We start from the raw sequence: 27752 nt of genomic DNA on the forward strand, positions 1-27752 counted from the left end.
GATGGAAAGAACTCTGCATAAGAACAACGCTTGAGATGGATGGCTTTGGAGAGTGTAGCTTTCAATTTAAGGATTTCCAACCTGTCCTCAGTGGCAACTGGATGAAGCTGGGGGTCAGGAAGGTGTAACTGGAAGACAGACCAGGGCTCAGAGACTTTGTGTGAAGTGGTGATTGGATGCCATCAGAAACGGCATGCAGAGCAGATGGACAAAGGGAGAGTAGGAGGATGCATTGGGAAGTGGCCACCAAAGCTGCTGGCTGGCTCAGGCCCAGGACACGTGGGAAGTACAAGCTGGATAGTATATCGCAGCGAAAGAGCTTGCATTCCCTTTTATAAGTATGTCCCAAAATAAAAGAGTAAAGCAAAAAACACTTTAGGGGAAAGATGAGACAAAATACATTAGTGAAAAAGCAAAAATTATAGGGAAAAATATCTAAACAGTAGATTCCCAAATTGGGATAAATGATAAGCATGGCTCTTCAATTAAAAAGAAATTGTTAGAGACCTCATGTGACATGTATCAGGAAGATTACTACCACATTACTGAGTGAGACATTCCTCATCTGCTTCATCCACCCATTGTCTAATAACTCCCAAAACAAACTGTGATGGTGAGCTGTCAACTTGAGAGAATCTAGGATCTTCTGGAAGGTGCGCTTCTTGGTGTGCCTATAGCAGATTATCTTGATTACTTTAATTGAAGAGTGAAGACCGCCCATTACGGGTGGCGCCATCACCTGGCTTGTATCCTACTCTGTATAGACAGAGAAGGGAAAGTGAGCAGCAGCACGCATCTACCCCTTGCTCTCTGCTTCTTTACAGTGGATGCCATGTGGGCATCTACTTCAAGCTCTGCCTGGACATCTCTGTCAGGATTGGCCTGCACCTTGAACTGTTTAGCTAAGGTGAATCTCTTCTCTCTTAAAGGCATCTTTGAGAGGACATTTTATTACAGCCAGATGAAACAAACAAACAAACAGACAGACAGACAAACAAAACCCAAGACATGGAACTCCTTCTGCTGCTTAACTTTGTTTCTAACCATGAACAACAGAGACCGTAAGCAATTACAGTGTACAACCCCATCTCTTGCCCCTGTTACTCTGTGGTTTTAGATGCTAGCCTGTAGCGGAGCTTCAGGGTCTTGTCTATTGCTACAGTGATCTTCTTGTTTGTTCAAGATAGGGCAAAAGGCCACACTTGTGCCCACATTGGGGGATGTGGTGGTCTGTCTAATTCCCTTGTTTGGTCCATATATCCCAAGTCTAACAGCTATGGAAGTGTCAGGCAGGGGTCACTTCTAGTGCAAGGTGGGTTAAATCCTATTGAAAGCTTAAAGCTGAACTTCAGAATGCTATTTTAGGGACTTCATTTTTCAAAACTGATTTTTGTTTCAGTAGTTTCTTGCTTCTCCTGGAGCTCTAAGGCATACTTAGTTCTGAATGAGATGGTTTCTTCTCTCCAGAACTCACCTGTTGGATCCCATGCCTTTTACGTTGGGAAATCACTAGTTAAAGATGGGCATTGTTGCCGGGCGTTGGTGGTACATGCCTTTAATCCCAGCACTTGGGAGGCAGAGGCAGGCGGATTTCTGAGTTCGAGACCAGCCTTGTCTACAGAGTGAGTTCTAGGACAGCTAGGGCTATACAGAGAAACTCTGTCTCGAAAAACCAAAAAAAAAAAAAAAAAAAGATGGGCATTATTCTATGCCCATCTCCAGTGAACTTTATCTTCTCTGTTGTGATATAGGTAGGGGAGACCTTCTAAAAGCCTTCAAAAAAAAATTATAGTTGCTTGGGATCATCTCTCAGTTTTGCTTCTCTGAAACTACCTCAAGCAACAGTAACTTCTCTTTTTGAAATAAATATGTACAGGACTGATGTATCTGTTATGCCAAAAGTTCCCATTTTGTAAAAATCACTAGTCATAGATTCATGATTATTAAATATTTTTTAAATTTAAATTGTATTCTGTACTTGTTTATGTATACATGTTTGTGTATACATGTATGTGTTAGTGGGTGCACATGCACATGTGTGCTGTAAGTGTGGAGGCCTGAGTTCAATCGGAGTGTCATCCATTAGGAGCTTCCTGATTGGCTATCCTGGCTAACCAGCAAGACCCATGAATCTTTCTGTCTCTGCTCCCCTAGTGCTGTGATTATAGGCAAGGTTCTCATGCCTGGCTTTGTAGTGTTTCTTAAAGTGGCCTTTTGACATGCATGTAATCAAAATGGTATAAAAGCATAAAGGAAGAGGGAGTATAGGATAGGGGGTTGTAGGGAGGGGAAAGGGGGAAAGGGGATGACATCTGCATTGTAAACAAAGAAAATATCCAATAAAAAAGAAAATACACATTTCAAATAAAAAAAAAGTGGCTGTTTTACTCATTCATTTGATAAGAACTTATGGATAAATTCCCATATGACAATCTTGAGGATGTAAGGAACAAACTTGCAAGGAAGTGCCTGAAGACTAGAGGTACACATGTAGGAAGCTGATAATTAGATCACTTTTAATATGTCACAGTAAGTGAATATGCCAGCTAATGAGTACAGTTCTGGGCAATCACAAAAAGGCTGTTTGAACTAGATCCCTTTTCTTAGTTATAAAGACAGAGGTTCCTGAGAATGCCTCAAGTCGTACAGAGTTTATTAAAAGGCTCCACGTGAGAGTAAGTAAAACAGACATTGTGATCATTCCTGGTAGCTTCCTGACAATTTAAGAAATGCAACAAACGAGGCCCCAGAAGAAGAGCTAGACTCTTCCTTGGTAGAACTGAGTTTCATCGACTTGAGGAATGTAAAAAAAAAAAAAAAAAAACCTATTCTTTCTTTCATCAGTGTTCTACTCCTAACATTTTTATTCTTTATATAACTATCCTTGTTGACTAAATTTTCATTTGTCTCCTTCCATCTCATTCATAGCTTGTACTTCCTGCTCTTATCTCCTGGTGTTGGATTACTCAGGGACTCTGTCCTTCAACCTCTGCTGCCAGATGTTTGCAACTGCCTTCTCCTTTGTGTATCTTTCTTCTGTTCTGCTTACTGATTGACTCCTACTGCACCTTCCTTAAAGCTTCCAGAGTAGATATTGTTTATCCTGGTTTCCAGCATGGGACACAGCTCTGGGGCTTTTCTCATGTTATATTACTCATATACAGACTGGTTGCTCTCTACTTACCCAGGCCCCCCATCAATCCTGGATGCCAGAATCATAGAGAACAAACCATGCCTACCAACATGTTTGACTGTCGTCTCACAAAAAGGGTTATGGTTGGATTTTAGAGATCACTGGCTGTAGGATGTTGGAGAGTAGGTCTGACCAAGACAAATATGAAGCTTAGTGTTTACAAAAGCTTATACTATAGGTTGGCAATGTCCGAACTGTCCACTGCAAGACTGTTCTGGCAACACAGAGGGTGGAGATACTTTATAAGGTGACACTAGAAGCAATGAAGTATTTACCTTGTCGATTCTAAGTTCTTGACATAAAGCCAACAATATCACTTCATGTGATTTCCCTTTGGGTACGATAATGTTTCAATGTTTGTTTTTTTCAAATAAGTCTATCTTTTTGTGTGTATAATATATATACATATATTATATTTATTACCACATTATTATCGTCAATGTTTGTTTTTTAAATAATTATATCTTTATGTGTATAATGTGTATATAATATACAATATACAATAAATATATATATATAATATACAATATGCAATAAATATGTTTATATATAGAGAGACAGAGAGAGTATATTTAATTTGATGTTTTGGGAGCCTATAAGATATTTGGACACACTTCCGGTCTGGGCCCGAGCATAGAGCAGGTCACAGGCGGCAGCTCAGCATCCAACCCCAGAAAACTGAGAGAAAGAGGGACTCCCAGGAGCTTTAACTCAGGCAGCATCCCAGGTAAAAATGAATCACCCGTGATGTCTGCTGTTAGAAGTTCTAATCCAGATGATGGCCTCCGAACTTACACTACTCAGACCTTTGAAGGGCCACTGACAAGAACATCAAACAGCTAGAGATTGACATCACTAATCTGAAGAAATCCCTCGTTTCGCCATCTGAAGAGACCTCCTAAAATCACAAAGATCCTTATTGGACTTGATTTACTCTAGTACAAAAGAAAAGGCTGTGTACAGCTCTTGACTGTGTACAGCTCTTAAAGAAGAAAGTTGCCTTTACATAGACAAGACAAGGAGGGTTAAAGAGAGCATGAAACAGGTAGTGATGGCCCTAAGAAAAATCAGAGAAAGAAACAGATGAATGCTGGTACAAGAATTGGTTTTCAGCCTCTCCAAGGTTGTCAACCCTATTTCCTCCCATCTTGGGACCATTATTTGAGTTCTTTTTGCTTTTTTCTGCTGGTCCCTGGCTCTCAAATAGGCGGACTAACTCTGTGATACAACAGATAAATAATTTGGTAGCAAAACCTACTCAGATACATTATCATAAGTTAGCTATGGAGGACCACGGGACTTAAGATGAGGTTGTTACTTTATACAGGGTATTTCCAAAACCCATCTCCACCCAACCTAAAAGCGGGGACTTCTGCCCCTAGACCAAGCAGAGAGGGGTCACCCAGAACCCCCTCTGTCAGGCGATCTGAATTCTTGCTTAGGCTGCGAGGCTAAGCACTGCAAGGGAATATAAATAAAAGATAAAAATATCTCTCTGGGTTCCCTGAGGGACAAGCCTAACTGCATAGGGATTGATGTCAAAAGTATCCCCTCTCCAGGAAAAAGACATTGGGACAGGTATGGCCCTCATGCCTCACTGAACATCGACAGGGGGACTGGAGCCATTACAAGGTCCCCTTCAAATACTGGAGGTCAGGCCTCTATCCCCGCAGTTTAGAATTGCCACAGCCCTTCTACAATTAGAGAAGGGAGGAGATGTCAGGGGCAGCCCTGCTTACCCACTGAAGGCCTAAAATCAGCCATAGGCCTAAAATCAGCAGTAGGCCTGTCATACATGTATACTAACACCAAGTCTTGGGTCTCAGTGGAAAAACATTGAAACAGATAGCTATAAGCTAATGTAAACAGGCAGCTTTTATGGAAATTTACAAGCCTGAGTAGTCATAGACCTTGTAAATAGGTAGCCTGGGCAGACAATACCAACGTAGATAAGGACAAGCGAGTTATAGGCAGAGTCATAGTGACTTGTCCCCTGAACCTTCACCCAGCAGATACCCGGTTCTGATGGTATCTGTATTCCCCCTGATCACCCACACTCCAGTGTCATTCCCTTCCCCACATCCTGCCTTTCTGTGTTTATAACCCCCGTGTGAATGAATTACGATTGGAGAAAAAATAAATTATTAAAAACAAAGATATTTGGACACAAGTGTTATGATATACTAACATGGCAGTCATAACTTAATAATAAATTTGTCAGAATAATTTCCATAATTGACTTATTTAGTAAACAAAGATAAAAATTGAAAGTAAGCCCAGGTGTGGTGGCACATGCCTTTAATTCCATCACTTGGGATGGAGAGGCAGGTGAATCTCTAAACTCAAGACAAGCTTGTTCTACATAAAAAGTCGTACACCAACTCTCAAAGAAAATTGTAAATCACATTTTTATTCTGTATTTTACATTTCATTTTAAAACTCTTACAAAGCTACAAACACATACTTAAGCACTTGAGGCATCAGTTGAGCAGCTTTCTAAAGTTTGTACTTCTGTCCTGTTTGCACTAAGTAATGATCAGAAAATAAAACTGAATGTATTAAAGTGATTCCTTGATTGGAAAGAAAATTATGATAACAGAATAGTTATAGATCCCATAGTTAGTCATGAAGACTTCTTCACTCCCAAGAATCTTGTTGGCTATTCCATTGTAGTCACACTGTAAACAAATGGTTTTAATATTCTCATCTTACATCGCCTATTGTAATGCTTTCTTACCAAAATATACAATAATAAATAGTTCTATTTTCAACTGCAGTTGTAAATGGATCGATTTAATGCGTGCCTCACTGCGACCAACTTTCACACAATCTCAAAATGAGGGAGAGAGTTCACACAACTATTAAGACAACAGTTTAAAACTGGCTCCAAAGGATTACTGCCTAGATCCACTTAACCGTAGAGTCCGATGACACTTAATTAGCAAACAAAGACTGGAAATTTCTGTTTGTATCACACACTTAGGGGAAGCAACCTTTTCTACAGTTGTGTTATTGAAATCGAAGTCCCCAAACAGATTAATTCTAAAAGAAGACGAGAGTACTAAGCCCAGAGATGGATGGTTTTGCGTCAGCAAGGATTCACCATGTATCACATTATAACATAGAAGTGTCATTACCACAAATCTACGAATCTTCTCTGTAAGTTTTGTTAGAACTTTTTAGTTTATTAGGATCATATAAGGTTGATAAGCTCCTGGCCTTTGTATACAGATTCATAGTTATAGATATTTAAATAATGTAAAATAACGTTGACATTGAATTCTGGAGATGATATTTCTCTCTTTAAAGGGATGCATCTAGGTATTTTTAAAAGCCCGAGAAACACTGTATAATCATATGATAAATAAGACATGGAGGGTTTTACTTGCCTTTAACTAGAAACTGGAGTGTTAGTGCTCAAAATAAATCCAGTCAAGGGGAAAAGAGGAAGATTCAGATACTTAGGAGTATTTTGAGAGGGAGCAGCATATAAAGTTCAGTAGGGGGGTGGAGGAGGTGAAGAGAAAGCACAGGAGGTGGTGTGTGGAGTGGAAAACCTGCCTGGCTAGCTGTGTTTCTAGGAAGCAGAGAGGGAAGAGAGATTTTTTTTTAATCTGTATGGAGACCAAAACTTTACTTTGTATGTGATCAAATCATTTTGTTGTTGTTGTTGCAAATATTCATTTATTTTACGTATATAAGTGCACTGTCACTGTCTTCAGATGCATCAGAAGAGGGCATCAGATCCCACTACAGATGGTTGTGAGCCACCATGTGGTTGTTGGGAATTAGACTTAGGACCTCTGGAAGAGCAGCCAGTGCTCTTAGTCACTGAGCCATCTCTCCAGCTCTGAACAAATCTTTTTTAATACAGCAATTTAGTATTATAAATACAAAATTAGGTTCATGGGATTAAGTGGTTAAGAGTGGTTAAGAGTGCTTAGTGTTCTGGGAGAGGACCCAAGTTCAGTTCTCAGCACCCATATCAGGTGACTCAAAACAGCCTATAACTTCAGCTCTAGGGTATACAATGACCTCATTTGGCCTCTACGGTAACCACACACCTCCCCCCTCATACACACACACACACATACTCTCTCTCTCTCTCTCTCTCTCTCTCTCTCTCTCTCTCTATATATATATATATATATATATATATATATATATAAACAATTTTTTTATTTAAAATGAGGTTGGAAGAGCAGATAATTTTAACAGCTGACAAATACTGCTCCTACTTCATAAAGGCCATAAAAATAGCATCATCTGGATTCTGGTTTCATACTTTCAAACCTTGGGTCTTTCCCACTACCCAGAAACTTCTAGCATCAGACATATATTCTCATCACAATACGCCTCTTTTGTTTTGTTTTGTTTTTCATCATGCCAATTAAATTGGAATAGAGAACAAAATATTAAAATATTTCTGGAAGCCAATACCTAGATATGCATCAATAAATTAACTATAATGGAGCATATATGAACCATATGCATAGATCCCACTAGTGCTAACTAAAAAGCATTCCTAACGCTAACTAGCATTGCCTGATGCTTAGCGTCTGTGGCCACTCAAATGATTTTCCTTTGGCAAGTGTCATGAAAGGTAAGCTCTGTGGGAAATGCCAGGAAGTGGTGGCGCACGCCTTTAATCCCAGCACTTGGGAGGCAGAGGCAGGCAGACTTCTGAGTTTGAGGTCAGCTTGGTTTACAGAGTGAGTTCCAGAACAGCCAGGGCTACACAGAGAAACCTTGTCTCAAAAAACCTAAAAAAAAAAAAAAAATCAATATTTGATAGCCAATTTGTTATGGGTCTTTCCCCACTAATGTCTCATCCATAGGAATAATATTAAAAATCCTTACGTTGTCTCAAGCTGAAAGTTATTAAAATTGAGCTTAAAACATTGAATGTGGAAAAACATTACTAAAGACACTTGAGCTATTGAGACTTGATTAGTTAGATCAGGAAGTAAAGAGTGGAACAATTTAAATACATAAATCTTTAACATTAAAATTAAGTTGAGAGGGCTGATTGCTCAGTAGTTAACAATGGGTACTGCTCTTGTATACTGCCAGAGTTCATTTCCCAGCACCCGTTTGGTACTTACGGTCTCCTGTAATTCCAGTGAGGCCCTTAGACACTTTCACCCACATGTGCACAGACCCAGGCAAACACACACACACACACACACACACACACACACACACACAATTTAAAAATTAAAATAATATTAGTATGGTTGAAATACTGACAATATAAGAAAAATAAAGTTTTAACATTGTTTCTTATTATTTTCAGGTCCAAACCTAGTGTTTTGATTTTTATTAAAACTCTCAACACTACTAACTTGTTTATATGTTTTAAATAAGGAGTATTGTTAATACTGAATCTGGTTTTTAATATAAAGATGAGACATTATGAAAATAATTAGTTATGCTGCAGAAAATTAGAGCCTTTTCTAAGCCATAGGTAACATTGCCTGTTTTCATTATGCACAATAAAAAATGAGCAATGTTTTTTATTAAAGAGGGCTTGCTCTCCTTATTTAGAAATACCAATTTCTTACTAACTCTGCCTAAATACAATAAGATTTTTTTCCACTACTGCACATCATAGAATCTATGAGAAATGAGATCCCCTCTTTGCCTTCACCAGGACTCTGCGTGTCCTCTATGACTCTAAGAAATCTTAACTCTTCTTCTGAGTATTTCTGTTTGTTCCCCGGGTGTACTTCCCACTCTTCACCTTTTGGGAACCCCAGGAGGTTGAATATTATAAGACTTTGAACCAAAATACATCCCCATGCCCTTTGTCTTCCTGTTAAGTTCATTTAAAGGGGGCGTTGACCCAAGATAAGATGGTGAGGAATAAGTATTTATTGATACTCTCTACGGCTGCTAGGTAGCTCTATTCTAAATATATGTATTCTGTCTATTAAAGCTATTTCCTATTTAGGAAAACAATGTCCTCTTAGGAATGGTAGTATATTCTTGCTTGCCCTACTAACCCCTGGGCCAGTTTACCTCTATCCTGCTCACATCTTTGTGAATAGTCTTCAAACTCTTAAATCACCCTTTTGAATGTGAAGGTTGAGTTTCTTAGTCATATACATAAATCCATTTGCAATCTCATCTTGAAATGGCCAATTCTAGTTGACTAAAGTCATAGTGACTTTGCCCAGTACCAAACATGGTATTTCATGGTACTGTGTTGTTGTGCATCCTATTTATTCCCTTGGTGGAATGTTTACTTACTCGCTGGTATGTCTGCTAAATTTTTCAACTTTTATAATATTTCACAATGTTACCTATACCTAAAAGCCCTTCCTAACCCTAATATAAATGTTTCACATATTTTATTTAAACATATTAAGCTAAGACTCAAATATGAAAGTTGAAATCCACAGTTTCTTTCTACAATTAGAAAATTTTACAAAATTTGATATTCGAAAAGTATAAGGATGAAATGTCTATAATTTGTCGATTAATATTTGAATTGCTTCATAAGTTGCAAGTATGATTAATTAGACATGAGATACTTTTGCTGAGTGCTTCTCAACCTTCCTATTGCTGGGGTGCTTTACTACAGTTCCTCATGTTATGGTGACCCCCCAACCACAAAATTATTTTTGCTGCTTCTTTATAACTGTAAATTTGCTACTATTATCAATCATAATGTAAATATTTTCATTTTCTGGTGGTCTTAGGAGACCCCTGTGAAAGGGCCATTCAAACCCCAAAGTGGTCAATACCCACACGTTGAGAACCACTGCTTTAGCTCCATAAATTCTGACAAGGTTTTCATAAAACTATGTAATCTATAAACCATTAGCATGCAGAAATTGAATACAGAAGGTTACAATTTGAATTCAGTTTTAAGGTAACAAATTCTGCAACCAGGAAGAAAACAAAAGTGCATTGTGAAAAGAACAGATGTTCACATCAGGAGAGGAATCCTATTGTTAAGAAAAAGAGCAACATATGTTACCAAATACATAAATAAATCAAAAGCATCTCTTGTTAAAATCACTGAGTACACTATGGATAATTTTAAATGTCATGAGTTAAACTCTGTCTTTTAAAAATCATGAGGTCTACTTACAAGCTTACTTTGACGTGTTTTAAACTGTATATACAAGGATCTATGTGTGTGTGTGTGTGTGTATAAGGAGATACACGGATGTATATATGTGGATATATATATATATATGTATATATATGTATATATATATATATAATCTTAAGGCACACAAGTAGCAAGTTTGAGATTTGATAATGAAAAACACTTGGAGGCATTAAATGATTTTTTAACATGTCTAAACTATGAATAAATCATTTCCCTTTTAGGCAGAAGAAAACTCTTAAGGCGACTACCATGCATTGCCAGTCCACGTGGAAACACTTGTTCCACTAGAAATCTATGAACAGCGTCCACTACGAGCTCATCACTGCAGAAACACGAAAAAGTGAATGTCAGAATCCACATAACCATACTGTGTGCAACCTAATTTTAGGATGATGAGTTGGGAGGTTGCCCGTGCATTTTTAAATTTAAAAAAAAAAAACACCTAGGTATTAACATTTTAGTGGCATTTTCTTCTTGCCATTTTTTTCACCTCCAGTGAAATAGATGTGCTATGTTTGAAATGTACCTTATACATTGGTGTGAAAAGAAATCTTGATCTTGAAAGGAAAATGTAGACATAAGTGCAATTTTTCATAAGTTGGCTCCGGTGCAAAATCCTGTGGCTCCTAACTGGTTTATATATAAATGAGCAAATGTGCTCCCAGAACCCAATGAGCCCAACAGCCATATGTGTGGAGGACCTTATGAACACAATCAAGCCCCTTTCTCAAGGAAAAGAAGAAACTTCCTAGGGCTGTGATAAGAAATTAAGGGAGCTGGCAGAGGAATAGCTTCCAGGGGAAAGATATATAGTATTGGAAAGAAAAGGCGGGCATGCTGTAGTCCCTCGATCCCACATCAATCTTCACCCTAGATCACTCCTAAATCCTTTGGACAGAAGATTAAGTATAAGGAAAACCTGGAGCCCAGAGAGCTAAATACTCTATAAACACATTGTGAATCAAGACCGACATGTGCAAAGTCACCAGACAGCAAAACTTCAGTGTGACCTGGCTGAAAGAATTAAAACAGCTAAGGAAAGAATTTGTCACTCAAAAGGAGGATTATCTTTGAGACAAAATGACAGCCAGAAAGACAAATTTTAAAGCTTATTTAGAGTTAGTCCCAGTGTTTTCAGTTGCCAAGAAAGTAATGCATCTCACGAATTTGACTTAACGATGCTTAGTTTGTTTTTTTTTTTTAAAGTGAAAATGTCAACATCCAGGTATACGGTAAATAGTTCATTTGGACATATAACTGTATACAGTTAATTTGGATACATAGCTGAACTTCACTGTGGCTTCACTGTAATTTCAGGCACAAGCCATATCCAGGTTTCAGTTCCTTTTATGCAGTTATCCTGACTCAGTGCAGAACTAAGCCCCTGCTCAGTTCCATGAGATCCTTTAAGTCCGAGTCCCTTCTCCAGTGGGCATGGGTCAGCCTACTTCAGCTTTCCAGCTGCAGGCCCAGAGAAACCTCTCTGTTCCATGTCTTAGCTTTTGAAGACAGCAAGTCTGACCATCCTTCTATTTACTATATCCAAATGACATCACTTTTTCTTCTCCCTTGCCCATCTTTCCTCTTTATTAATACATTCAATGCCTTTTATTCTTTCTACTAATTCATATATATATATATATGTATATATATATATGTATGTACATATATATACATATATATGTATGTACATATATATACATATATATGTATATATGTGTGTGTATATATATATATATATACTTTTCTCTTCCAGTTTATGTCATTTAATCAGAATCTAATTTTGTTTTCTTCCAAAAATACTTCATAAAAGGCACATTATGGGCCATATGTGTATCTCCTGAGCCCTGTACACACTCTCTAGTGTATATTTTGAGTATTTGAGGATAAAAAAAAAATTTTTTTTTTTTTTGCTCTAGTCATCCTGTTTAGACCAAGGGAATTCACAGTAAAACCCACTTCAGCAGAGGTTACATTCTTTTGACACTTTATGTCAATCTGATCAGGTTTACAATCACCTGAGAGACAGTGTCACACATACATACATACGTACACACACCTACCTATCTTTATTTTTAATGTTTTTTTTAATTTATTAATTATTTATTTAATGTATATGAGTACACTAGTTCTCATGTATTCAGACACACCAGAAGAGGGAATCAGATCCCATTACAGATGGTTGTGAGCCACCATGTGGTTGTTGAGAATTGAACTCAGGACCTTTGGAAGAGCAGTCAGTGCTCTTAACCCTGAGCCATCTCTCCAGCCCCTCTCTATCTATCTATATTTAATTTAAACAGAATTATATCACTTTCCCTCCCTCCAGGCCACTCTCCCACTTGTCTCTCTCCCTTTGGCTCATCATAGCCATAGATTTCTATGAAAATATCTCTTACATTTAAAGAAATTGAACTTTGGGAGAACAGACCTTCCAGCCAAGCTAGTTATACACCATCCTACTTTGGAATCATTCTGTAAGTTTAACCTGCCTTTAAGAAAACAACAAGCCGGCTAGAGAGATGGCTCAGTAGTTAAGAGCACGAATTGCTCGACTTGCCTGGAAATTTCCCTCGCAGTCAGCTTTACAACCTAACGCAGAGCTTTGATTTTAAATTATGCACTCTTCCATGCTGCTGACTGAGAGCAATAGATGCCTATTTGTGTGATGTAGTAATCATTTGTGGAAAAACAACCAACTGGTTGGAAGCAACCTCAGATATCTACAACTTGAATCTGGAACGTGAGACAAACACGTGAGTATTGAAGGAGATGAAATCTCCCAGAATGCAGTGCTTTTGGAAGGTGGAAAGACCGGTAGAATGTGGGTCCTAATGAAACTTAGTCCACCAAAGGCATGACCTTTGAGAGGTGTCTTAGTTAGAGTTTCATTGCTGTGAAGAGACACCATAAGCACAGCAACTCTTATAAAGGAAAACATTTAATTGGGGCTGGCTTCCAGTTTCAGAGGGTCATTATCAGCATGATGGGAAGCCTGGCAGTACTTAGGCAGACATAGTGCTGGAGGAGCTGAGAGTTCTCTACATCTTGATTCGCAGGCAGCAAACAGAGACTAGGTGCCACAATAGGTGTAGCTTGGGCATAGGAGACCTCAAAGCCCCTCCTCAACACAGGATAACACACTTCCTCCAACAAGGCCACACCTCCTAATAGTGTCACTCCTTATAGGCCAAGCATTCAAATACATGAGTTCATTGGGGCCATACCTATTCAAATCTGTGGGGAAAGCCTGCTAATTAACGTGACAGTCTATCATGCCAGGGTACCTCCTCTGAGCTCTGCACAAAATGGAACACTCCCTTTACCTGCAGGGCTTCCCCTTCTTTGACCTTGTCTGAGGAGTCCAGCCCCCTGCCCCAACCTTCTACCTGGGAAAGGTTGAGTAGTCCTTGGCTGACCTACAAGTCCAGCTTCCTCTTTTCTGATAAGAACCTGCCTAGCAAGTACCTGGGATTCTTGGAATGCCTCTCCATGCAAAGGAACATTCCCTGTACTTTAAACTCTAGCCAATGGTTTTATATTCACCCTGAAAACTTCTTCCCAATCCTCAAGGTTTACATACAGCCCTTGTCCACCCTGAATAAAGTGTATGCGTACAAGTCCATAAAGGTATGCACACAAGCTAAGATCATCTAAGAGAGGTGTTCATTAAAATCCTTGGAGATGGCAGCCTTCTCCTTGACACTCCCAGCCAGACTGGAGTCCTGTAGCCACCACTGGTTCTGGACTCCTCTTTATCCTTTGGGCTTGGTGTACATCGGTGGTGCCTGGACACTTTAGGGAGGAAACAGAGGACTTGGAGCTATAAAACCACCACAAGTAGATTCAGTCTCTTCCTCTATTGTTTTTTTTTTCAGTCTCTATGAGGTAAAGTTTTTCTCTACCACACAGTTTTACATAATATACCATACAAGACACCATGAGACAAAGCAGTGGATCAGATAACCATGGGTTGTCACTCCTGAAACTGTAAACCAGAATAAGACTTACAAGTTGATTATCTCAAGTACTTTTTTTTATTGGTGGAAAACTGGCTAATGCAAGAGGTCTCAAGGAACCTATTTAGAGAATTTGAAGATAAACATAATGCTAAGATATACCGAAAGGTATTGTCTGACTCAGGCCCAAACACTGTGGAATGAGATCTGAATCCTATAGAAATATGCAAAAATATGCAAAAATACCTGATTTGTTCCAAGGCAGAACTAAGGAGATGCAGCTTCACCGTGGAAGAGCTTGTGCTCACCAAATTCTTCATTATATGATTGTTTTCAAAAGAGGATTTGGACCATTGAAAGACAATGGGGATGGTTTTAGATACCTCCTCTAACCAGGAAACCTACTAGAGAAGGGTTAAAAGACATTGGCTCGAAGAAGTGCTTTTAGCATGGTTTAAGGAACACACAAGAGATCTCAGAGATGTGTACCTACTTACACCAGAGAGTTTGTGACGAGATTGGTTCATATAAAACTCGTTCTTTTTCCACTTTCTTCTCATTTCTACTCTTCTACCCAACTCTTAATGACTACAGACTTCCAGTCAGAAAAAAGACCAAAGTGAATAATATCACCGTGGAATAAACTGTAGGGACGACGGAGTGATGGAGTTCGTAAACTGTTTTGACTACATCCTAGGTGTCTTAATTTCCCAAGGGTGGAAGAGTTTATTGGGTTCACAATTCAAGGTTTCAGTCCATTGTTGTGGTGAGGTTAAAGACAGCAGAAACTTGAGGTAGCTACTCACATCCAAGGTCAAGCGCAGACAGCAACGATTCTGCATGCTTACTAAGTGCCCAGCTCTAATCCAGGGATGTGAAATATTACCACCCACATTGGGGTTTCTCAACTGAGTTAACCCAATAAACAAAATCCCTCACAAGCTCACAGGCCAATGTTGTCTAGACAATATGTCATTGAGAGTCTTCCCAGATGGTTCTGCATTGTATTAAGCCCACAGACAAATGTCCACAATCAAAACTAAACATAATGCTAGGGTTTGTTTATTCAATTTAAATATGCACTAATACGCCACGAGACTCAGGCAAGCATCCCAAGTTTTCCCTTAGCTTCACAACAACAATTTCTGTTTTGTTCACTTGAGAATATTATTAGCACCTACAATTCATAGACTCGGATGTCTTCTTATTTGCATGAAACCATCATGGAGATTGACAGGTATGTGCAGATGAAAAAAACATCACATGGTAACGCAGTGCCCAGCCGAGCAATGACGTGGCCTGGTCACCAGCAAATTATAAAAGTCATCTGGGCAAGTGACATTCTTGTATTCTGAGTCATTCCTGCACCAGGATGACTTCCGATTGCATAATGGGATCAAAATCCTGTTTGGGGAAGCAACGAAAATCCGTACATTTCACTCGACATTCAGAGGTACAGAGTCCTGCCAAGGTAAAGCTTCTAGAGCGCCAGCCAGACCAGACAGAACGCAATCCGCGCGTGGGCGGGCAGCGTGGTGACGTCACGGTGCGTCGGGCGCGCCCCGCCCCGGCTCGGCTGGTCGCCAGGGGACGCTCGCGGGCTGGGTCTCCTTAGTAACCCTCCGCTCCGCCCCTCCGCCCCTTTAACCTTTAGGCTGCGCAGTTCCGGGTCCCTCTTCGTCCCGTCCCTTCCCTCCCTTCCACTTTGGGTTTATCTGGACCGGAAGCGAAGATGGCGGCGGCGGCGGCCGAGCTGGTGATCGGCTGGTGCATCTTCGGCCTCTTGCTCCTGGTAGGGGAGGCGCTCCGAGTTCTCCCGGGGTGACGGGGTGTGAGGAAGAGGAGGGTGGACCAGCGTTGGTCTCGCGAGTTCGGAGACCCTCCTCGCCCACCCTGCTCTCTGCTGGGTCTACGAGGATCCCCTGAGGAAGGTGGAGAGGAACTGATCCCCTGAGGTCTCCTAACTTCAGCCAGCTTCTGTCTCTGGTCTGAGAATGTGGCTGGCGGGTGGGTTTGGGGGCAAGCAACCCTCAGAGTGGTGACAGCTTTGATTGGAGTTCTCGCCGCCTCTGAGCCAGACTCCTGGGCACTGACATAGTCTTGTTTGTTTTTCTAAATGCCTCCTTTTCCCCTTATGCTCCAGCTCTTGGGGTAGTAAGTCCTCAGTTTTCCCCGCGCCCATTGTACGTGCGATTCTGCCTTGATGACGCGAGTGTCACGTTCTAGGTATTACATTCCACTTAGAACGGTGTAGAGCACCTTGTCCAGGCAGGAGGTTGGTTACTACCTGTCTGACCCCAGGTGCCTTCTTTTCCAGACAGTGATCATTGAGTGCACAAAACCTAACTGTAATGGCCCAGTGTGACCTGGTTATTACTTTCTGACTTTGTTTAGTTTGCTTCTCTTAAGATATTTCATATTGTCAAATCCCTCCCCCACACTATAGAGACTTTAGTCCTATGGTTGCTTAGTGTTTGCATTTTGACACTCGTTTGATGTTTTTTTTTTTTTCACATTCCCTACACTGACACTTGAGTAGTATGTTCAGCTAGTCACGTTTTTCAGCTTTTTCATCTGGTAATACAGACGCACACACATAGATTCACACACGGCACTTGCCTAGCATGTTCAGGGATCCTAAATTCAGTCTTCAGTACTGGCATGCTCCCTTCACTTTCACAAATCCCATTGCCAGGGGCCATGCTTAACTTGTGTCCTGGAATGGGAAATCCCAGAGGTTATAGGTGGCCTGTCCAAAGCTATCTAGCCCTATACTCGGAGAATTCACTGGCTTTTCCTGCCCATTCGTTTAGAAAAAAATAATCATGTAACCAGCAGGAAAGTATGGTTGGACTATCTTGATTAATGGAAAAGCATTTAAAGCACAGTAATTTTACTGTGGATATAGTTTTATTGTGGATATAGTTGTTTTTACCTAGGAGGATACAAACAAAGTAATACATGGCTTTTTAAGAGGGGACTGATTGTAAGTTAGGAAACAGATTTTAAGCATTGAAAGAGAAAATATGATTTTGTAAGAGAAATAGGACTTAGGAGAGGATACTGTTGAAAGAAAGTGCCAGTGGAAATGTAGTCTTTGGTTAGCTTGTGACATTGCATTAGGAACAACCCAAGAGTAGAGAAGTATGCTTTCTTTCTTTTTACATATATATTTATTTTATGTATGTGAGTACACTGTAGCTGTCTTCAGACAAACCAGAAGAGGGCATCAGACCCCATTACAGGTGGTTGTGAGCCACCATGTAGTTGCTAGGAATTGAACTCAGGACCTCTGGAAGAGCAGTCAGTGCTCTTAACCCCTGAACTATCTCACCAGCCTCAAGAAGTAACATTTTCGAGGTGCAAAAAATGATTCATTAAAAATTTAATTACTATCAGTCCATTTAGTGTTTGGCTTATTAGAAAGGAGCTGTATTCATGTCTGCTTTTTGTTTCTTCCTGAAGAAAGTTATTTTGGTTGAAGTGTGTGTACAAAATCTAGCCAGAACTAGAGGACTGTTTTGATAGCTGGGGATGTTCTTTGTGGCTGCACGAAAAGCCAGCGCGTGCCAGTTTCTTCAGGTTCTGTGGCAGTGGGCATGGGACAGTGAGCATTTTCTTCTCCTATATTCAAGGCCATTTGTCCAACTTGAATACTGAGTGGATCTTTTGCCCGTTCCTGGCTTCATTATGTGGTCTCTGTTTGCTACTCAGGACTTAGTGGTACCTAATAAGATTCATCTCCTAAATATGGATATACTGAATTATGCAACATCTTATACTACACTTATTAAATCAATACAGACCTCGTCAGAAATGTCCTGAGACGTTCTAAGTATTGAAAAGTTGTCAAGCTCACACTACTGTGTACAAGCTTTCCAAATTTTTGTCACTCAAAAGCTTGAGGTTTTAAATTACACTTTACATTTGGATGGTGTGTATGTGTGCTGGTCTTGGGGCTGGGGTGGGGTCAGTGCAGGTGCATGTGCCTGTGTTCATGCATGAGAGAGTGCACCATAATGTGTGGGTGGTGACAGGAGGACAACTTCCTTCCACTTATGACTCTTGGGGACAAGCTCAGCTTTGGCTACAATGTCTATGCTGGTTAAACCCTCTGTAGGTTTTATAAGTCATATTTTATTGCTCACTTGAGAAGTACCACTAAAAACTAAAGTGTAAGTCACTTTAGTGTTTCAGTTGTTTTTCAAATAAAGAATGCCATTGGGTCAGGAAGATTGGCTTTCAGCTCTTAGGGTTTTAAGGAGCTTTGTCTGGTAACCAACATCACACTTTGGTATAGAGCAGGTCATTATACATGCTTTTTATCTTACTGAACAGAGTTCAAAACTTACGGGTTGAAATTTAATGAATTTTTATTGCTTCATCAAACAAAATAATAAGTAGTTATGTTGTTGTTAGTATTTGTATGTAGTGGTGAAGAATGCAAAAGCTAGGACAGTTAGGATCTTGTTTCATGATAATATGACAGCAATCCCTGTGTATCCCCCGCCCCCACCTACTCCTCAGGAAGTGGTCTATAAATGTGCCCAAATGTCAGAACTGGTTTTTAAAATGACTGTCTTAGTTAGGGTTTCTATTGTTGTGATGAAATAACATGACCAAAAGGCAGTTTGAGGAGGGAAGGGTTTATTTAGCTTATATTTCCACAGCTCTGTTCTTCATCGAAGGAAGTCAAGACGGGAACTCAAGCAGGGCAGGAACCTGGAGGCAGGGGCTGATGCAGAAGCCATGGAGGGGTGCTGCTTACTGGCTTGCTCCTCATGGCTTGTTCTTCTTGGCTTGCTCAGCCTGTTTTCTTATGGAACTAAGGACCACCAGCCCAAGGATGGTCCCACCCATGATGTGCTGGGCCCTCCCACATCAATCAGTAATTAAGAACATGCCTTACAACTGGAACTGAGGCATAATTTGTATGTCAAGTTGACACAAGGTTAGCCAGCACAATGGCAAATGACACATCATTATGAGAATAGTTTTCAACTTTTAAATATCTAAAAATTGTCCTAGAAACATCGAGTGTTTGGAGACTTTATACTTTGAGAACTAATGCCAATAGTATACAAAAAGATTAAGAAATAATTGTTCCCTCCTTTTATTTTTTTATGATACTGGACAAGCAATATGGACTTTAGTTTCCTGGGCCACATACAGAATAGTTACAGTTGGCATCTGATGCTCTTAATCTCTTCACTATGCTACATGTAGGCACCTTACTGAGTTCCCCAAATCCTCAGGAGTTTGGCTCACTTCACCTTTCCATTTTACAGAGGCAATTCCCTATCTGTAAAGCAGATTTACTCTTGTTCTTTAAAGTGTAGGTATTGTTTATGGATCTGTTAGAACTCCACACTCTATGGCCTTTCCCCATCCCACCCAAGCTCCCTGGAAACAGCTCTGCATCTTAGTTTGACAAAACTCTTAAGGATTCTTTCCTATGCCCCATTGGTTCCTAACCTTGACCACTTATTAAAACCACCTAGGGAGATATTAACATTCCAAATGCCCAGGACAATTAAGTCCAAATTGGGAAGAGTTGTAGCTCTACTTTACCATCTTTCTTTGATTTTTAATAATAGCTTTTTAAAGGAAAACAAAATGCTCTGAAGTGTTACTTTGTAGCCATTAACTATTTGTTAATGGCTAATTTAACAATGCTATTTGTTAAGCAGTTACCATCCCCTAAAGAATGTACTACACTATAGCTTGGTTAATCTTGAAAACCTGTTAGGAAAGTTCTCTATTCTTGTCTTTTATTCTTGTTGGGACGGTTGGTTCATTTGATGATACAGTTACTGTTGTCATCTGTAGCATAACCTAAAGGAAAAGTTTTGAGCTGTTTTAAAGTAGTAAAAGGTGAAACCTCTTGCTTGTTGATTCTGTCTGGCTTCTCTTGTAACTTGTCTCTCTGTGGTTAATGCATGCGTTCTCTGTGATACCTATCACTGTCAGCTTGGTAAAAATGCTAATCTCTTTCTTGACGTCTATGTAGAATGTACTGAACGTTACTATTAGTGTAGCTAAGTATAGATAGATAAGTCTCATCATCCAGTGAGTTTAGAACAAACTTGAGGAATGTTTACAAGAATTTGAGTTCACTTTAAAACACTTATTACATGTTAATATAACATTTTATGAGAAATAACTTTCTTAAAACAAAACAAAAAAATTGAACATGTAAACCAGAGTTCAAGCTTAGTTTTTCTTGTGATTTTATTTATTTATGTATTTATTGGCCTAACATCTAGCTTCTTTAAACTTAATTATTTTCTTCCTTTTTGTAAATGACAGTGTTGAAATGGCAGCACTGTGTGGGATGGGTGTGTAACTTTGATGGATTTCAGATGCATTGAGCCAAGTGAAAGAAGCCATCTCAAAAGCTGAGATGTAGCTTACATACACAGTGACTCTCTAGAAATGACAGAAACTGTAGGGACAGATCCCAGGTGGTGGTGGCTACAAATCCCAGGTGTTAGTGTTGGTTACAGACCCTCAGGTGGTGGTGGTTGCAGATCCCAGGTGGTGGTGGTGGTTACAGACCCCAGGTGGTAGTGGTTGCAGATCTCAGGTGGTAGTGGTTACAGACCCCAGGTGGTGGTGGCTACAGATTTTAGGTGGTGGTGGTGGTGGTGGTGGTGGTGGTGGTGGTGTTACAGACCCTAGGTGGTAGTGGTTACGGATTCCAGGTGGTGGTGATTACAGACCCCAGGTGGTGCTGGTTACAGACTCCAGGTGGTAGTGGTTACAGATTCCAGGTGGTGGTGGTTACAGACCCCAGGTGGTAGTGGTTACAGACCCCAGGTGGTACTGGTTCCAGATCCCAGGTGGTACTGGTTCCAGACTCCAGGTGGTGATGGTTACAGACCCCAGGTGGTGATGGTTACAGACCCCAGGTGGTGATGGTTAGGGGCTGTGGATGTAGAGTGGGGTCATCTACTCTAGGTCAAATCAGTTGTAATGAAACTGTTCTTGGTATCTTGTGGTAAGATTTGGAACTAGATAGTACAAATTAATGTTTGTTTTGTTTTTATTTTTGTTTTTCTCAGCACTCTAGTGGATCTTGTTTAGAACACTGGTCTTTACTGTTGACTTAGATTCGACTTCTCTAACATTAAAGCCATGGTGCTTGGAGGATTTTTACAAGCTGATCAGCTTGATAGGAGTTGAAATGCTTAAAGGTATTTACAGATGAGTTTGCCTCACAGTCAGGGCTGAGAACCACTAGTGTATGCCTGCAACTTCTGTTGTTGAATAGAGCACAGGAGCTCAAAATCCAGTACCTGACCAGTGCTGCCAAGATCATACCAATTATGGAGACGTTCAAAGCCCACATGGGCTTCTAATTCTGAACCTTTGGGAGATGGGCCCAGGACCCTGCCTTAGTAGGCCCTCTTTGTATGATTCCATTGCTGCCTGATGATGTCAAATCATGCATGACCTCTGATCTTTGTTAGTAACTAGAGAGATCCCAAAAGAGAGATCCCACTTGGCTAGAGATGTCAACTTCTTTACCTCTGGGCATCGTTTTCACTAGAAAACTTCAGTGAATGACTCTTTGTTGCTGACTTTTCTTTAATGCCCTTAATATTTGGATTACAGCTTCTGTGTGGTGATATAACAGTGACCCTTCAGGTGGATGGCATCTGTGGATTGTCATAGCAGAAATCACTTTCCATCCATGTTCTATTCTGTGATGCTTTAGCCTTCAGATTGGAAAAGAACTTCAGGTGCATTTCCTTTAGAATGGAGAGATATATAGGGGGATGACATCGTGTGTAGCTGTTAATAGTGTTTGATGAGGGTCTATCAAACTGTGTGCTGTGATTCATAAGGTATGTGCACTAAAGTAAAATTGTACTGCATTCATAAACAGGTTTTAACATTCTATCTTGTACAAGTTAATAAAGGTTTTCCCTACATGTGTAAAAAGAACTATTGCCCAAATAAACTTCCAGTACACATTGATGCTAGTGTTCAAAAATGTATAAATTAATGAAGTATTTCTTTTTGCTGTGTTTCAGGCTATTTTGGCCTTTTGCTGGGTCTACGTTCGTAAATACCAGAGTCGGCGGGAAAGTGAGGTCGTCTCCACTGTGACAGCCATTTTTTCACTGGCCGTTGCGCTTATCACATCAGCACTCCTGCCGGTGGATATATTTTTGGTTTCTTACATGAAAAATCAAAATGGCACATTCAAGGTAAGTAGTAACATGCTGTGCGATTATTCTTCCCTATGGGTACTTGCAGGTGTTTCACTTAACATGAGGTGCCGGCACCTGTTCAGGGCTGAGGATATAGGCATGGGTGGCCATGTTTGGCTTGCATGTGGCTGCTTAGCTTTTGCTGCTTTGTACCCACCTAGCAGTCAGTCCCTCCAGGCCTGTTTTCTTGTGTGTCTGGGACTAAATAAGTATAGAAATGAATAAACACAGTGGTGGACAGGATGCAGACAACTGCCTTATACGAGATTTATCAGTCCAACAACCCAGTATCAGGAGCCATTTTGTTAATGTGAAAATAAGTTCATTATAAGAGGTTTTATTTTGGTGCTTCTTATAAATCCTTGGCAGCATATTTGATTTTATTCCCACTAATACCACAAATAAATGATTTAGGAAGGCTTTTGTTAATGGCAGAACAGCATTTAATGTGCTTCATAATCTTCTGGTATAGAAGGAGGTTGGGAGGTTGGGAGGCTCAGCTGAGTAATTCTGGCCAAGTTACTTTTCTTCTGACTTCCTCATTTTAAAGAGGAAAGGCGTAGATCGGAAGATGTTCTCTTTCAGTTATGCAAATTTCTTTTGTTTCTTATTAGCCTAGTTAAGCCTGTGTGAAGTGGATACTGTCTGTCAGTCCGAGTCTGGCACATGGTACTTGAATAAAGTGGTAATTTTAAAATTTGAGTAATGTACACTGCTTTAATAAACCTCTGATTTTGGTCTAAATGATGTCAACAGTTGCTAACATTTTTGTGGCTATATTTTTATATATTCTGACACTTGTAGAAACTAAGATTTCTTTTTTTTCCTGTAGGGCAGACTCCCAGTTAGTATTAATGGAGTCTTAGTGTGTACCAAACAGTGTAGTGTTGTAGAGGTAGTTGGCGTCTGTGTATTGTGTATGTTAAGGTTTTACACACATTGCCTTCTGTTGACTTACAAGCAGCCCTCTGAGGTAGTTAGATTATCCATGGCTTTATGGGTCAAAACAAATCAAAGCAAAAACCAAAAATCAGGTTCAGTCTGAAAATGTGAAAGAGACTGAAGCTCTGCTTTCTGCCTCCAGAGGCCTTTCTCATTTGTGTTTGTGTGAGGGAAGGTGAACCTTTAAGAAACACACATTTCAGTGGTTTTGCCAATGGTCTGTAGCTCTCTTCGTTTATTTTCCTTTAATCTGTATTTTGTGTTTTTTTTTACTGATTGGGTCTGGGTATACATCTGTTTCTCAGATAAATGATTCTGATGTTATCAGAATGCTGGGGTATTTTTATTTAGAAGTAGTATAATAAAATCCAGGAAGTATATGATTATATACTCCTAGGATGTTTTTCTCTCTGCAACCTGTGAAATTAATATATATGTATATTGAATATGCACAAGTATTCTGATACACTATAAGCAATGCAATTATCTCTTGTGTAATTATTGTTTTAACTGAGATTGGATTTTAGGTTTTCATGTAGAGTTTTTAATATGTTATAGGGAAATGTCATTATCTTGAAATTTCTAAAGTAAATGTTTTTATGAGCTTATGAAGTTTCTTATATACTGCTGATTTTTCATACCCATGCCTAAATTAGTCATCTTCCGGATCATAGTTATTTCTTTTTAAAAATTTAGTCTACATTCATTCTCTCGGCATTTGTTTCTGTTTTCTTTTTTCAGTGCTAAGCATTGGACTCGGCTTTACCCGTCAGCTACAGCCTTAGCTTTTGTGTTAGTTTAATCTGGGAGAGTTTCATTATACTCCTGAGCAGGAGTTCAAGCCTTTCCTTCTGACTGGCGTGTGGGTCAGAGGCAGAACTCTGGGCAAGCATGTCTGAAACCTTGGACTCTGGGTTTGAATCCTAGTTTCCTTCCTCTGTCTGGACTTAAGCTTCTCTTCACCTAGAACTGCTTTGTCCCAGACTGGCCTTGAACTCAAGAGATCTGCTTGGCTTTTTCTCCTGGGATTAAAGGTGTATACCACCATGCTTGAACCTAAATTTAGCTGGGTAGGATTTTGTCCCAAAGTGCCACTCCCTTAATAATATGTTAACTCCTAGAACACAGGATTCAGCTCCATTCTACTTCCTGGTGTGCCTTTAGTCCTTGAACCATATATTTTGTATTTTTCCTTTCTCAGCTTGCTCCTTTTCATTAAAACGTTCTTCATAAGATTAAACCTCAGTAATCACACAACAGAATTTACACCAGGCTGTTTTGAGACTTCCTTTTTCAAAGCAGTTAATCTAAATCTCTTCACCTTAGCCTCAGGCGGAAAGGGCAAAAAGCTGCCACATTCTTCACTAAAATACCACAGAAACAGTCTCTATGCCACATCCTGAAGTTCTTCTCCACTGAAACCTCTTGGGCCAGGTCTGCACAGTTCAAATCACTTATAGCAACAAAGTCTTCCATATTCCTACTAGGATGGCCCATTAAGTCCCACTTAAAACACTCCATGGCTTTCCAAATCCACACTCCTCCAAACAAAAGCATAGTCAGGCCTATCACAGCAATACCCCAGTACCTGGTACCAACTTTTGGCTTAGTTAGGGTTTTACTGCTGTGAACAGACACCATGACCAAAACAACTCTGTCTAAGGACAACATTTAATTGGGCTGGCTTACAGGTTCAGAGGTTCAGTCCATTGTCATCAAGGTGGGAACATGGCAGCATCCAGGCAGGCATGGTGCAGGAAGAGCTGAGAATTCTATATTTTCATCTGAAGGATACTAGCAGAATACTGACTTCCAGGCAGCTAGTACACCTATTCCTACCGGGCCAGACCTTCTAATAGTGCCATTCCCTGGGCTGAACATATGCAAACCATTACAAGAATCTCAACAAAGAGGTAATAATTCTGTCTGCTTAAGGTGCCCACTGTCTTAGGGACAGACCCTAGACAGAACTAGGATGTTCTGTCTCCACCCAGACCCTTTTCTCTTGACCAGGAGTTTTTCCGTAGTGGGCTTTTTCTGCTACTCTAACTAAAGGGTTGAGGATAAAGTAGTATGGATATTTTGAAAGAAGATAGGCCTAAAATTTGAATACAGATAGAGGTCAGGTTTAAATATATTAATTTTATATATCTCTATATATTTTAGATTCAAACTGTGAACCTACCTGTAAATGACTGTTTTACCCTGGATAATCATTATTGTTCTGATTCTCTTACACCAGATGCCTGTAGCACTGTATCCCGCCACCCCCTTGCCCTACCCCAGCTTCTGATGTCTCACATTGCCAAATGCCCATAGAGAGAGGAAGTCCTCCTGACTTAGAATCCCTTTCCTGAGGTGTGGTTGAGAGCGGGAGAATTGTGTTGTGCTTCAGATCAGACACAGAGGTTCCAAAGTCATCATGAAGAACAGCACAAGAAATACATGTGTAAACCCTCTTTGGCTTTTATCTGTGGAATTCATAACCTTTCTGAAATATTCCAATTTATTAGTCTCTAGTTCTACTTCTTGACTGTTCCCCAGTCCACTGGAGTTTAAATAAGTAAAGGTCCCATTAATTTCTACTTTGGGAGGCCAGGGTTTATAAAACATAATTAGGGCGTAGAAGGAAGGTTTTCTAAAGTAAGTCTTTCCAACATCAGATACTGGGGACAGGGAAGTACATAAGTGCAAATGCACTAACAGTTCTGAGCTCTGTTACCTATTTTACATAAATTTGTAGTTAAAAAGTAACAATTTGGCCTATTGTCTTAAAAATTGGCCAGACAGAAGAACCCACTAAATTAAAAGATGTTAAATTTCAATGCATATTTGGCCTTAAATTAATTTTATATTTTCTATTCTTAGTTTAGATTTTGAAATTCCTTTTTTATAGAACTTCCAAGTTCTCACATTTAAGTTATTTTCACTGAGGACAACACTACTCCCAGGGGTTGTCTGGGAAACGAGTATAACATGTAACAAAAAGAGAAAAATACATCCCCTAGTTCACTGATTCGATCATCTTAATTAAAATTCTTTTTAATCTTCTGCCTTGTGTAAGGAATCTCTAGAGAGCTCAGTTCAGAGGAGCCAACATGTACAACTGTCAGCTCCTTAAGGTCTAGGCAAGAGGAGGAGAGGGGTATTGGTCCTGCCGGGTCTCACTGGAGCTGAGAGGGATGGTGAGTGTCGTTGGCCCAAAGAAACACGCCCGGCCGGGAGTCTTGTCGAAGCCGGGAGTCTTGTCGAAGTAGGAACTTGAACGTATCAGCCTCTCGCTTATATAAACTCAGAGCATAGGGAGGAGGAGCTTTGGTGGGGTGAGATGACATAGGGGGCGGGGAAAGGTGACGGAGGATATGGGGTGACTGACAGGGCCAATGGCAAAGCTCTACATCAGCAACAGGGGGGCAGAGGCAGGGCCAAACAGATCTTGCTAAGTCACCCTGTAAAGAAGTGACTGAGATAGGTCTCAAAACTCAAGCCAGGCTTGGATTTGTCCTCACGGCCCAAACCAGGGACGAAATGGGGCCCAACATACAACTGTGTCCATTCTTCATTTGGGTGCTCCAGCAGTGGGTCCTCCAGCTGTGAATGCTTTCAGCAGTGGGTGCTCTAGCAGTGGGAACTTCTAGCAGTGGAAACTTGTAGAAGTGGGTGCTTTCAGCAGTGGGTGTTCCAGCAGTGAGTGCTCTAGCAGTGGGTGCTCCAGCAGTGGGTACTTCTAGCACTTGGTGCTTCCATCATTGGGTGCTCCGGCAATGGGTGCTTCCAGCAGTGGATGCTCCCACCAGTGGATACTTGCAGCAGTGGGTACTTAAGATAGCTGCAGCACTGGGTACTTAAGACAGCAAGGCAAAGCACTCTCCTGGTCCATAGACTTCTCTGTGCTTCACCATAGTAGGCATCAGGCCCTATTTACAGTTTCCACTTCTCCCCGTGTTTGGATATTTTCATGTCATTGTTTTTAAATATAGAAATTAAATGCACTTAAGCATTTGGTTGCGACTTATTTCTGTCTCTCATCCTCTATAAGTACTAACTATTCTGTGTCGTTTTTGTTCTCTTAGAAAGACCTTAGTTTTTAGTATTTATATGGTATTTTTGCTACAAATTTATGATATGTTTTCTCACCTTTCCTCTGGACAGTGATTGCCTCTAGTTTTTTGTTGCTATTGTCGTTGCTTTTTTTATTATTAAGCTACACTGAATATTTTTTGATATAAAGAGCCCTTTTCAATTAAAATCAAAGGTACAGGCTGAAGTTCACTGGGATATAGGTTCATCTATACCTCAACTTCTGTCTTGCTCTA

The 27752-nt window shown here is 40.1% G+C and overlaps 1 protein-coding gene across 1 annotated transcript in view; it reads left to right on the forward strand.

The window, feature by feature from the left end:
• The first annotated feature begins 15930 nt into the window (after positions 1 to 15930).
• Lmbrd1 (LMBR1 domain containing 1) overlaps positions 15931 to 27752 on the forward strand; it is a 75424-nt gene continuing 63602 nt past the window's right edge. Inside the window, exons 1-2 of the mRNA XM_028767236.1 lie at positions 15931 to 16067; positions 22315 to 22491. Of these exons, the coding sequence (XP_028623069.1) occupies positions 16008 to 16067; positions 22315 to 22491 (237 nt within the window). The 5' untranslated portion in view covers positions 15931 to 16007. The remainder of the gene's footprint in view (positions 16068 to 22314; positions 22492 to 27752) is intronic.

This window comes from Grammomys surdaster, unplaced genomic scaffold (assembly GCF_004785775.1).
Source record: "Grammomys surdaster isolate TR1022 unplaced genomic scaffold, NIH_TR_1.0 171, whole genome shotgun sequence".
In the NCBI taxonomy this organism is placed as follows: Eukaryota; Metazoa; Chordata; class Mammalia; order Rodentia; family Muridae; genus Grammomys; species Grammomys surdaster.